At 41.0% G+C, this 14531-nt stretch overlaps 1 protein-coding gene across 4 annotated transcripts in view; it reads left to right on the top strand.

The window, feature by feature from the left end:
• LOC133350360 (tumor necrosis factor receptor superfamily member 1B-like) overlaps window positions 1-14531 on the top strand; it is a 60396-nt gene that overhangs the window by 24372 nt on the left and 21493 nt on the right. For all 4 annotated transcript variants that reach the window (XM_061564663.1, XM_061564664.1, XM_061564662.1 and 1 more), the window contains 3 exons: window positions 125-250; window positions 10195-10347; window positions 12168-12261. In XM_061564663.1, the coding sequence (XP_061420647.1) occupies window positions 125-250; window positions 10195-10347; window positions 12168-12261 (373 nt within the window). The remainder of the gene's footprint in view (window positions 1-124; window positions 251-10194; window positions 10348-12167; window positions 12262-14531) is intronic.

The following is a 14531-nucleotide window of genomic DNA, read 5'->3' as shown; positions in this document are numbered from 1 at the left end:
ACAATGAATACATGCTGAAATCTAGAATGTTTACATTGGAATTTGTCTCGCCATTAAACTAATAACATATAAACATCTAATTATCTGTCAATGTGTTTTGACATGTGTTTTCTTTTTCGCCCAGGCTATGTTTTACAAAGTCGCTGCACGACCACCTCAAACGTCAAGTGCTTACCTTGTCCACCAAACCACTATCTACCATACGAGAATTCAGAGACGAGTTGCTGGCTCTGCAGTACGTGCAACACTGGTGAGCGTGCTTTGTGGCTACACTCAATTGCTTCAATCTCTCGTGCTCACACTCACACATTCATATGTTGGTAACTCTTATTGTAATGTTAGCATGCCACGTTCGTCTAAAGGACATAATACAACTATTAAACTGCTTTACTGCAGAATTAAGGGTTGGGTGGTTCTCATCTCGTCTTTATGCCGAAGAGCAAGTGGTGGAAATTCCACATTCCTATGGCGGGCAGTGAGCCTTTCCATAGGACAACAACTAATGTGGTACTCATTTTATAGACCCCAGATGGATGAAGGGTTGTCGAAAATTTGCAATGATATGAATCCGTATTTTTCTGAATGCAAGACACCAATCTATCACTGCACCACGCACCGCCCAGCTCGCCCATTATACAAATTAAGTTGGAAATTACAGGCCCGTTTATAAGAGGGAATGTCTGTTTCATTGCACAGGCTAAATTAAAGAATTCAAACCAGCATAGCCACTTGTGAATACAATTCATTCTCACATGCAACATTGAGCCTATCCTTCAAAAAAAATCACAGTAATTTTGTCATTCCCTATATTCTGTGTATTTTGTTGTGATGATGGGCTGTGTCCACTATTAAAAGAGCAGGAATGAGCACCGTGTGGCTGTGGGTAAGATAAACACATTTAAAATTTGTTCTGTGGCTTCATCATCCACGGTGATTCCTAGAGGCGATGTGTGGCTCTGCTGAGTTAAGGCTCAGAAGGAATGTTTTTATTCACTTCGTGACTTAACTCCTTTCGCACAATACAGACGCAAATGTGTTAAATACAAATGCATATTAATAAAAGCCTATGTTAGTGTTAATAATATTAAATCAGCACCTTTCAGATTCAGGATTTATTTTATAATTTTAAGTGAAATGGTTGTTTACCATAAAGTCACGTTGTATAATACATAAATTACACCATTTATTTATATGTATGCCATTAAAAATACAATAAGGTTGCAAATGGAAAACTGTACGAATGAAATCAATTTTGCTCGACAATATGTTACCTGCAGTTAAATGGAAAATTATCCCATTGAATGGTTTTCATTATTTATCACAGGCATGTTTACTTTTCATAACACGTACATAAAACAACGCCAAATGAAGTGTAGTAATTACTAGCTGTTGAATACAATGATGATCATTAACGTTCGTGCACACACTATCACGTGACCGCAGATCACAGTGTATTGCATTAATTACAAGTGCTGCTCGGTGCCCCAAAATGGAATTGCTCCACGTTGACAGCTGCACAAGTCTACTAAACCAACACGCTCAATATCTCATGCCCGCAGAGTCTTACGCACACACACTGGAGTGAAAATCAAATTTGAATGTAAATGTGGTGCACAGTTAGGATCGCTTACCAACCGCGTGAATGCAAATGGAATTTAAATCATTAGAAAAATTGCCACGTCGAGACACATTTCTTATTACACCAATGTCGATAACCACGTGTGAATAGAAATCTGCGTTATGACACAATCTGAGCGCAAGGCTCCCGCAAAGCCCAGCCCCCCACAAGGGGCCACTGGCAATGAGAGTGGTTCCCAGAAATGCTGGGTCTTCGGAGGAGATAAATAGCAGAGCCAAATGTATTGTTTCTCACTCTTAAAATCACGGTATGTAATGAAGTTATTATTAGGAAGACACTGGAGCTATGCACTTTTAAATCTAGAATGAAAACGATTTTTTTAGAACAGATTTGTTTTGTGTTTAGTTTGTTGTCCTTCCCCTGCACCTCTGATTAGCATGGTTGGCGACGTACGGTGCCAAAGAAGTTCAATATACATAACACGCGTGTTTTGTAATGGAGGAGTATTTGATAAGTCAAATGTGAAATTTAAATCTCGCACTGATACCGTTTGTTTTTAAAATATGGAGCTGAAGCGCATTAAGCAGGCTCCAAAATGTTTAACTTTAAATTGCATCTCCATACGATATGAAACAGAAGCATACGTTCAGTTTGCAGCGACCATGTTCCGCCGCTGCCGATTGCTGCCTCATGCATCGGACCATTCAGCAAACATAATTCCCTGCGATTGTGCAATGAATTTTTTTTTCAACCAACCCCATTCAATAAAACCCATGCTTTTTTTCCAATGACTCAGTACATTTGAATTTTAACACTAGTGTTTTCTTTTTAAAACCTAGTCATGGCAGCTCAATGGTCAGTGCATTTGGCTTTTGAGTTCAAGGCTCAGGCATAGATTCATATGAAACATCACAACCCCTGAGAATGCATATCAGGAAATCTATCAAGCAAGACCAACATGTGATGTATAATGTGCAGGACATAAAAAAAATCCCATGATATTGTTAGTAACAGCACACCATTTATGTGTCAGTGTCATGGCCGAATGGTAGAATTACTCGTAATTACTGATTCATCAAATTGCCCCTTCCTGAATGCTTGCTCAGACTCGAAACATCTGTGCAGAGTCGGGAGGTTGGGGGTGGGAGACTGCAAGTGTTGATACCCGTATTGAGATGTAATTGTTGACAGCTCAACAGGAGCCCCACCCGTGTGAGCATCGTCTGCGGTGTGACACTAACAGTCAACACCGTGTGCGGAAAAGTCACAGAGGCCACAGTGTGACAAAACCTCAGATGGTGTAGGCACATTAATGGGAGACAAATGATAACCGTCGCCTGTTTTAACGAGGTGCAGATAAACGCGTTCGCTCAGGCACTCGCTCTGTGTCATTCGGAGAGACTCCACGGATGACCCACGAGTGCAAACGCTTCCCCCAGGACTGAAGTCATGCTGTAAGTCGCCAGAGCGAATTCAGAGGTGGGGGTCGTTGGTGTTTTATCTTCAAGCATACCAACCGTAATAGGAAAGCACTAAAGGGTAGCCTTACACAGTTTCTCATATTAAACTAAACTCTTTTTTTATTTTACCAGATAAGGCCCACTAAGCTATATAGCTCTTTTTCTGAAGCAACCTGGCCACAAATAATAGCCCAATGAAGTGGCTTATAATGTGGCCATTTATAGCAGCCAAACACTGGAAACGCATGTTTCTAAATGTGGAGGGGGAAAACTGGAGGACCTGGAGAAAAAGCCACGCTTAAACGGGTTGTCCTTCCCCAGCGCCTCCGATGAGCACGGTTGGCGAAGGAAGTTCTACATACATACATGCAGCAGGCCATGTGAATAATGAACGGTTGACACACTCATGGACGTGTGCCTGCCATGCCGCTTCTTTGTAAGCCATGCAAGACAGGTCAATAGCGGCCATTCGGGCTGCACCCGTGCTCCTCATTATGTTACGTGATGTAATGCGCACACTGTGATGAATATTAACGCCATTACCACGAGGCAAATAAACATGTAAACGAAGGGGAAACTTCCCTGCGCAGGCCTCCCCCCCAGGCTGCCTCATTCAAATTGCATTCAAAATCCAAGTGCTGATTTGTGATGCCTCATCAACGAGCTGATGTGACGTCAAACTGTGGTGGGTGAAGCACGCTGCTGGTGTGTGGAGAGGTCACAAAACCGCAATTCAGTGGAAAACACTTTGGTTTCACATTAGCAGCCCACGAATATTGAAGGCAGCCAATTAGAGAAGAGACCATTGTGAACAACAATAACGGTTTCCTGTGGAATCTCGGCCCCCAAATAGGAACTTGGAATTTCCATAAGTTGAAGACCACCACTGCAGATGGTGAAGGGGATTTGACCAAGACCAGTTTCAGAAATCACTTAACAGTACCACTGACGTTATCCTTGACTGAGAATCGAACTCAGACGGCTGGGTTCATTGTACAGTACACAAGCCACAGCTCTTACCCTCCCCATCAGAGTAATGTGGAATTTCCACCCCTGTGTCAGAGCTGGAAAATGAGATGACTGACACCCTGAGTGGGAAAGCATTTTGTTCTTTTTTTATATACAGGATATATATGTATATTTATACTCCGTTGCTTTGTACTAATATTAGAATTTTAAAAGTCATAGAATTATGCATAATAATGCATTTAATATAGTTGCCCTGAAGCTAGTTTTAAATGTATAAATCGAAAAAGTTAGTTGAAACACGCGGTTTAGACAGGTTTCCATTGCACTGTAACCCGTGGTGTGTTTGTGGTGGTGTCAACCTCCTTTCATATCCTCTGTGTTGTGTACTTGAGTCATTTTGTTAATACAATACTTTTGGGAAAAAAAGTATTAATCGAAGGATTAGAAATCACAGCATCACTCTATTACAATAAACAAAATACAGTGGCAATTCATGTTTGGATTACATATTGAAGGAATGTGGCATGGACCTACGATTGAGTGATATGAGCTCTCTGATATTGCCTATGGCTAAATTATCACTCACACAAGCGTCACACGATACAAATGAGTGTTTCAGTGTTTATGGTCGCATGCCATTTCTTATCAGCGAATCGTTTGGCAACGTGCGTAGGCAGTAAGCATAGAGGTGTGGCGGTTAGGTCGGACGTGATTAACGAAGCATGAACTTTCCATTTGCGTGTGGAAGCCTACACATCATGCAAATGTCACCTTGCTACATGACTTTGAGTTATGGACGTTTCCACAATACATGAATGGTGAGATGTGACGCAATTGGAAATTCTCATGTACGTGTTGCAATAATGTAAACTATAAAGGGCATACGTACACAGTTGACGTGTTTATTGGTTAAATAACAACATGCTAATGTGTTATGGAATTGTGTTATGGAATTGTTTTCAAACACATCCTTGTAGTAGGAAACCTCAGTTAGATGATGAAAGTCTCTGATTATTCCATGTTTGCCATTTAAAGCAATAAAAAATCTCATCCTCAAAACTAGCAACAGTTTTTCTTTGGTTTTTTTCGGTAAAGTCACGTATAAAAATAAAATAATAAATTAAATAATAGCATACGACGTTTCGATTGCAACACAAGCAATCATCATCAGGTATAATGAAATAGCGACATAGAATATAACCAGAAAACTATAGACAGACATATAAGCAGACAGATATCACCAAGGTACATAGAGAGAGCAACCCAGGTACAGAGAGAGGTGATCGTCTCTGTGGGGTGGCCTTAAATAGACAGAGGGGGGCGGAGGCAGAGAGAGGGAGGGGGTAGGGAAAACATTTACATGTCAATGAGTACGAAGGGAGGGGAGTAAGGTAAGCAGGCTTAGAGGGAGACAGAACATACTAAATTAAATAACCTAGCAAAGTATCGAAATGTTATGTAAAACGACACAGAGAGTCGGTCAACACACAATTAACGCATTGCCTGATCGATTACTGCCTGTATATTTAGTGTAATTTTCTCTGTCTACACTCGTTTTGTATCGTTCTTAGGTTCTGCTCTGTCTGTGTGTCTCCGTTCCTCTTTTTTATGTTTTGTCTTTCTTTGGAATTTTCACACTTAAATTCTAACTTAGCAATCTTTGAAATACGTAATCGACCAGGCAATGCGTTAATTGTGTGTTGACCGACTCTCTGTGTCGTTTTACATAACATTTCGATACTTTGCTAGGTTATTTAATTTAGTGTGTTCTGTCTCCCTCTAAGCCTGCTTACCTTACTCCCCTCCCTTCGTACTCATTGACATGTAAATGTTTTCCCTACCCCCTCCCTCTCTCTGCCTCCGCCCCCCTCTGTCTATTTAAGGCCACCCCACAGAGACGATCACCTCTCTCTGTACCTGGGTTGCTCTCTCTATGTACCTTGGTGATATCTGTCTGCTTATATGTCTGTCTATAGTTTTCTGGTTATATTCTATGTCGCTATTTCATTATACCTGATGATGATTGCTTGTGTTGCAATCGAAACGTCGTATGCTATTATTTAATTTATTATTTTATTTTTATACGTGACTTTACCGAAAAAACCAAAGAATAATTCCTGCAGTCACGAAAGCTCCAAAATTAAGATACAACAGTTTAACATATGATAGTAATACTAAGAGGCTGCCGTGGTGTTAATGATCAGCACAGCGGACTTGCAATCCAGAAGCCGCTGGTTCAAGCTCCCCGCGGGGCAGTTGGAACAGTGGGCAGGTTTCTGTTACGGAGAGTTTGAATGCCTTAGCGATGCCAATTGCCTTACATCACATCTGAACTTAACCATTCCAATGCCCGGCTGCAGTCTAGCCAAGGGGATCCCAGTGTTAACTATCCCTGTGTGGGACGCAGATGCAAATTAGTCTGCCAGTAAGGGGCGATGTTGCTATGTGGTTATTCCTATTTTTAACGTGAATAACTAATGAAACATTTTTTTTTATTATATATAAACAGATTCAATATTATAAGATTATCCCAGGTATAGTCATTACATTAATTTAAGGACACGATACCTGTGTGGATGGAGACTGTGTATTTGCTGCAATATGCCCGTATATCCATGGCCAAATGGTTGGTGGTGCCTGTCTTCATCGTAACTTACTGGACATCTGTGAAAAAGAGCTTCATAGCTCTTCAGATTCCTCCAAAATAAATAAAGATTCTGATTCTGATTGATTCGTGAGCCTGAGCCAGCGTTAGAATGCCCTGTTCTAGTTAGCACGAAACACGTGTGTCTATTTCAACCACTTCTGATAAGTGCTACTTGTATTCTAATATGTGCGCGTGCTCTTCAGGATTGGAGACGTTGCCTTTTCATGAACATCAAATAATAGCACAAAATAATTGCACGCGTGAGTGAGCAGCTAGAGAGTATCATGCTCACGATTGATTGATTTACTGACGAATTCACAAGTTGCTCGATGATGACTTTTAATGAAGTGCAACAACTGAAAAACCTTGGCACAGAGGCCTCACCCACAGTGATTGACATTTGGAAAATTGACATTCAAAGTAAAATGTTGTGGCTGACCCTTTCTCTGCTTGGTTGTTGCTGCGTACAATGCTGGGCTGACATTTCCATAATGAAATGCTTGGCCAGATTTTAACACTGACTTGGCTTCACTGTACCATGACCTTTCAATATAACCCACGAATATTCTGTTTGCAGAGCATTTAAATTCAATTTCAGAATTTCAGTGACGTTTCATTATGCACGTTTGAAATAATCACGTACATATTGTGTGTGTATGTACGTATTAAAAATATATTGTATAATGTCAAACTAAGTTCTTGTATTTTTATACAAACGTGCATGTATTCAAATATTAATATTTTATGTAAACATCTCAAGGATTTGCCTGGGTTTAAACTGCATGTGTGCAATTGTCAGTTCATATGTATGCAATTTGAAGCTTTCCGTATGAAAACCTGCTTAAAGGCAACGCCACTTTTGATTACCGTACAGTTATTAACGTCTAGAACTGATTAAATATTGGATTATAGAACATGAAGTCACGTGTTTAGAATCTGCATGTATGCACTTCGTGGATGTGCGATGTTTGAAATCCACAATGCCAATTGACAGCACGGAACAATATTGACTCAATGACTTAAGGCTATGATTTGGTCACGGAGGTCACTACGGCCATGTAAATCGTGAATTAGAAAGTCTGAAGTGAAACATTGGCTGATGAAACACATGACATAGGGTGCTTCCAGGATTATACCTGTGGAAAAACCAGCCCTGCCAATCAGTCCGCAGAGATACACGGACAGACAGAGATAGCAACACCGAGATATGGGGATACATAAACACAATCCTTTTTTAAATTGTGAAACATGGGGTGGGGGTTTTAGGGGTAGGTGGTAGTGGGTGGGGGAGACCATGCCACCCGATTTAATAACCTTTCTTTGACTTGCCACACCACGGCCTTTTGACTAAAACTTACCATTCCAAAATCGTCACCTTACAAAATGAGGTTTCATCATTGGATCGCGTTCACTGAGCCGCCAGATGCTGCTCCACGTCACGCTTCTTTAAGAGTGGATTGTGTAGCATGTTCCATTTTTGAGCTGGGCTAGGTTGGGCGAGTGAAGTTAAAATTAATCATCTTTGCAATGGATTTTTGTTCAGCAACTGGCGACAGGCCTGAATTTTAACTACAGTTGAATGTTTTATCGCTGGTGATCAACGAAGAAGCCAGGATTTTAGCCGTGCTGGTTCTTCCCAATAGGTCTTCTGACAACTTACCCCTGAGCCATCTCTTGAGTGCTTCCTATTGAAGAGTGGCAAATTTACTGATGATCTAATTAGCCGGGCATGTATGATGGGAAATCAATTGTTGTTTAGGAGGGAAGATACGTTTTTCTGCCAGTGCAAGCATCTCACCATGCCTCTTTGTACACTTTTCTGTTTTTTTCATTTAATTCTCTCCATTAATGAACATGTTTGTGAGCAAGATGTCATAGGAGGTAGTCGACGTTCATTAAACAACTTTCTTTTTATGGATATTGGTGGATTATTTTTCATGATTAAGTTCAGATTTCCAAAAGAGCTCCATCCAACCTTTTCTCTCATCCTCATCTTTATATACATCTTGATCCCGATAAGCATTCAATAACTTCCCTATGTATAACTATTTTGCCGTGTTTTCTACTTGTCTCTCTCAGTTATTTCCAATCGATTAGTGTATTTGTCGCATTCGATTTTGTCTTTTGCTCATATATATGTACAAATATCTGGAATCCAACTTTGTATGCTTCGTTAAAAAGTTTTTACATTTCCTCCAATTCCTTGCCATTGGTGTTACAATGACCGTGTCATCAGCAAATTTGAGATGGGTAATGTTTTCTCCATTTTCATGTATGCCTTAGTATCGCCAATTCACTTGTACAAGACTCAGTAGAAATCAAAGCACGAAGCAAGGCATGAATATATATTTATTATTTTACATGTTTTCAAAATTGAAATGCCACATTAAAATTGCATTTAAGTCAGACTAGGTGATACGCTTCGGCCAATGTAAAGATCAGTGAAAATTGCATTGTAAAATACATTTTACCCGTGGCACATCATGGGAAGGGGAGTGGAGTCAGCTGTGCAAAAGCGCAGACAGGGCAAGAGGACCGGCAAAAGGGGAGGGATGCCGGGACAGAGAGGACACGGCTTAAGATGACCAGCAGGAAGAGAGAAGGAGCGCTGGGCATGATGTCGGAGGGGGAGAAGGAATGACTCTGCCAAGATGTTGGGGGATGAGAAGGTGTAAAAAAGAGAGAGACAGAGAGAGACTTTTGACTTTTAAACAACTTTCATTGCCGCCAGCAGCAACAGCACTGGAGGCGATTTCGATATGAAATACACAAAGTCACGAGCAAACAAATGAAATTAAATGCTAAAAATCCACGCGATGTGGCGCTAAAAGCACCGCGCAAAACACGAAAGAAAGAGAGAGCGAGAGAGAGCGACATGGAGTAGGAAGAGAGGGGGTAGAGAGAGAGGGGGGGGGGGCAGAGAGGGGGGTGGAGAGAGAGAGGGAAGGGGTAAGGAGAGCAGAGCGAGAAATATTTTGTTAAATCTTTCATTAAAAAAAGGGGGGGGGGGGTTTACATAAGCAAAGCATAAAAAACGAAATGATGAATGAAGCAAAGTGCCGACTACACCGAGCATCTTCTTGTTTCCTCTGGTCGAAAAAAAATAGAGGGAAGAGATGGAGAGATTAGGAGCGAGCATGAAGTGAGATAGAGGGAGGAGCGTGTATTTGCACATGGCGTGGGGATAGGGGAGAGATTTTGAGTCTGAGGGCCACGCATAAGTCATGTGATTTACTGGAGGCTTGGCCTGATTTAAATAAAACTTGAATGTGTAATTTCCAGCATTGGTTCTTGGCCAACAAAACAGGTGGCTACCGTGTGCTGTCCGTTTTGGGAAGGGGAAGACTTTGACTTTAACAAGAAATTTAAGTAGTCTTGGGCTGATTTGGCTGCTATCTTTATTCAGCATTGTATATCTGTCTCCCTTGCCTCTATGTACTAGGGTCAATATACATGCAAATAAATTCCACTTGCACATAAATAGTTTCCTGAAATGCCCAATGCTCACCTTTTCTCACTTGCTGTGTGTCGTGGTACAGCCTCCCTGCAAGTCAAGAGGCCATGCGGTCCTGAAGGAAATATCATTTGTGGGTGCAAGGATGGAATGTACTGCACATATTTTTCTGAAAACAGCTGCAAACAGTGTTCTTCTCATAAAAACTGCCCGAGAGGAGAGGGCGTTGTCAGTCGAGGTAAGTGTGTCAGGGAAACAATGGCATTGAATGCATGAAAGTTCAACATTCATTTTAACTGAATGCAAAAACAAAATGCACATTTGTGGAACATAGCCTCATGTTGCGAAAAATAAATACACATTGTAAATACAACCAAGGTCCTCTACTATTATTAAGAGGTCACTACCGTTGTAACTTTTATTTTAAAAAAATTACATTTCCCAAATCTCATTGATGGGGTCCTGCTGCAGCCAAAATAAAACTCGGTTGCCCTTGTCCATCATTTAGACTTTGGTGCTTCCACAGTCAGCTGTAACCTGGTATAATACAGTAGTCATCCAGTGCTGAGCATTGAATCCGAATATTTATTCATACTGGAGGAATCCGATGAGCTATAAAGCATGTTTTCATAGGTGCCCAGTCCAGTATAATAGCTTAAACCAGAAACCAAATGTAACCACTTAAAGAGTGGTAAGTATATATTTTTCATTTCATGGAGACTTCCACATGTATTTATTTTTAGGCCTCTCAGACCGTGCACATTATCCAACAGTTTAACGGGCACGAAGGTGCTGTCACCCAATGCCACCAGGTCAATATTTCATGTCCAGCCCTGATTTTCTGATTCATCTGTAATCGGGTATCCCCACAAGTTGAAAGTGGGTAGTAGTAGTAGTTATAATAAGTATAGCGAAAACAGTGTGGTTGCTTGGCGACAGGGTCACATGGGCTAATTTGACAGATTTACATTGGTTAACAGATTGTTCTGTTTTGTATCGGCAATTGCATCACGTTTGTATAACAATTAAATGGAGTACAGCATTTACTGTATTTATATATCCGTGACGTTGCACGTTGCATTTCCATCGTCATGGTTGAAATGTAATTGGTGAAGTGCACAAGAGTAAAGCATTGCATGCACAGAAGCATCCATTAAATCACCATCATAGCTTTGGACTTTGGTTTGTTGACAACTGGTATTTTTTTATGGACCAATTTTATTGGGATGCCAAAACCCATTATTCTCCTAATAGCTATTCATTTGCGTGAGGCTTCATGGAAAGAAACCAAAAGTAAGACAAGTAAATAAAATGCATCTGCTTCCATCATGTGACGTGAGCAGTGTTTTTAATTTAACCAGGACATATGCAATTTGGAATATACAATGCAGTGAAAATATCAAACTTGGTGCAATGTTCTGGGTTATCAGGGCTTTTGTAATGTTACATCTTGTGCATTTTAAAACACGCGTTTAGAGTATTTGGCTGCTATACATTTCCACATGATGAGCCACTTCATTGAGCTATCATTTGTGGAGAGGTTGCTTATGAAAAAGAGCTACATAGCTCAGTGGGGCTTACCTGATGAAAACAAAATAGTTACATGAAAAGGTAAAAATAAGTAAAGTAATAATGTATGGTCCTTTGCCAGCCCCCTCCTGGATGAAGGTCTGCCCACACCGTGACAGTCATTGGGGTTAGTGTGGGTTGGTGAAGGGATGTGGATCATTGATGCTCGTCACGCCTAGGACTCAATCTCGGGTCACTGGGCTCACAGCCCCTGCACCACCGCTCTGCAACAATTCTAATACATGCACATTGCAATACATCTCGTTAACCTGTAGCATGGGAATTAAATACAGGATATGTAATGCCCTGATACAAAGTGCCCGAGGTGATTGTAACAAGAATAGCAATTTCACGCATGAATTACAAGACACTAGTCAAGCATTGCCTATTGCATCCTTGTAAAGGCACCTGCAATTATAGTGATGTTAACTTAAGTGTGATGGTAAGATCTTCAATAGGGATCTTTTACACTTTCTCACAATCTCTCAGGGACCCCGACGAAGAACACAACTTGCAAGAAATGTCCGAAAGGCAGCTTCTCCAACAATAATTCAAAGACGGAGCCATGCAAACCACACTCCCGGTGGGTATAATGAACGCTTCGCTCACCCCAAGGCCGAGGCTACAAATGGCTGTGCCTCAGGCTCCCGTGGTACAAAGGCCTTGAAGAAACACAAACTGCATTGGCAAACGTGGAGTCCGTGTTTGTTAGAGAGCAGTAGCATCCTCTTGATTGCGGCTTGTACAGCACAGGCTGGTGTCAAGAATAATTAGTCTGTGCAACACTATTGATTACACAAAATGATGTAATCCCAAAAAGTATGACGTAGATATTTGGTGCGATGTGTTTTTTTGTTCAAGCTCTAAAAGCGGCATGCATATGAGCAAAGGTTAATTACCAAGATACCGGCTTTAGAAAGCTGGCTGTGGCCATCATAAATCAGCCATGGTCAATTAACTGCTGGATAAATGCCTCTCCAATACAGCACTATCTCTCACAACCCTGTGATATCATAAGGCTTTGATCACTTTATCATATGTTATATGATATGACTGCAGGGAATTTGGGCCATAAATCTGCTTAATTGTGTTGTAATAGTGAAGAGTTTTAAATCTATATTTTAAACCATTCACCATTATATGGTACCAAGGTGGTATTCAACTGCCAAATAATTGGCAATACACACCCTCAGTGTAAAGCACATTAACGTCACATTTTTTACAATCAAAACATTAAACGACTACCAGAACCCGCTTTATTTACATGCTGCAAGCTGCCACATTTTGCATGAGGTTAAACAGTTTCAGGTGTCTGGGAATGCCCCACTACTGTATTTTTATCCTGAGTGTATATTTTGCCAGTTGTGATGTTCATGTGCCAAGTGTGATTTGACAGTTTTCATGTAGCTGTGCAGCAATAACTTTGTAAATAAAAATTCAGCCACTTGGTTCAGGGTACATGTCCATCCTATCCACAGCACTCCGAGTGACCTCCAGGTATTTGGGATCATCACAGCTCGGTGTGATGTGAGCAGCAAAAGTCAAATATGTATTTATTCCTCTGACCTACATTTCCATGTAAATTAATCAACAAGGTACGCATTGATTTACTGGTAGGTGGTGATAAATACACGTGGGTGATCGCTCAAGACTGCAGGTTAATAATCTTTGGTGAGGCCCTCTGCAGGCTTTACACATGGGCTGCTACCACTTCAAGCTTAATTATGGTCTCTGAAGGTGTCCAATACAGAGTCAAAATGAAAGTGTTTTCACACTCAATTGGGTAATGGGTTGAGCTCGTGGCCATATTGGACGTTCCACTTTCTTTATGGCAGAAGCCATTCTCTCGATCTGACCACTCGTAACTTGCCATATATTGGTATATGTTTCATCGACCTGGGAGGGACAAGAGACTGTCAACGCCGAACTGGGATTTGAACTCATTATATTTTAGTTGTGGGCTGAGTACTGTGCCATATTAGTTCTGCACAAATATTTAACGTGTAACTAATGCAGTGGCAGAGGAAATGCTATGTGTGGTCCTTAATGAAATGCTGAGGTAGGGTATTTGAAATACTGAGCCTATGTGGCTCATTAGTTGGACCTATGAATGCCTTTATTGAAGGGATAATGCCATGTTTCAAACACAAATTCTGTCAGGATTATTTACACCTTATTCTTGCCATGAAAAAGGCCTCAGTGAATAGAAAACAGGGATTATCCATTAACACCCCGCAGGCCAATATAGTGACTACGCATAGCATGTAGTGCCCTACTGCTCTTTCCAAATGCCAAATATTGAGCAACAGCAGAGTGAGATACCCATGGGATCTTGCTTAAAATATTCGCCTTAAGGAGATGGTGGAAATGGTGTGGAGGCGGGCATTCTGGATGCACCATAATACTGTAGAGGGGATTGGAAATTGTGCTCTGCATCCTTATCTCACAGGCAAAGACATTGGATTGCGAAGGCATTAGCGCACTGATTCACTCAACCACCCTTCTGAATGGGATATATAATTGCACAAGAGGTATATTTCTGAGCAATCTATCACAATTCTGATGCTAATTATTATTTTGAGTCATATTTTATGTAATTGTACGTTGAACAAGGACCGATTTCTTGAAGAGAGGGTCCTTACCTTTAACGTCTGGCGGTTCACCAGCATTGATTCAACCAAGCCTGACCCTGCTGATGAGAACACTGTGTGTCAAAACCGGTCCAGAGTGGGCATGTCCTGAATGAATGTGCTTGATATGATACTTTTCCCAGAAGGATCTGGAGTCAAAGTGGTTGTGTAAATAAATTATTTTATATTTCAACGTGGGCAGACATATGAAAGGCAACATATG

The sequence above is a fragment of the Lethenteron reissneri genome, chromosome 33 (assembly GCF_015708825.2).
Source record: "Lethenteron reissneri isolate LAM-NWPU_2019-01 chromosome 33, ASM1570882v1, whole genome shotgun sequence".
Taxonomy (NCBI): Eukaryota; Metazoa; Chordata; class Hyperoartia; order Petromyzontiformes; family Petromyzontidae; genus Lethenteron; species Lethenteron reissneri.
The sequence above is the reverse complement of the archived record's forward strand: the minus strand, read 5'-3'. Positions and strand labels throughout refer to the sequence as shown.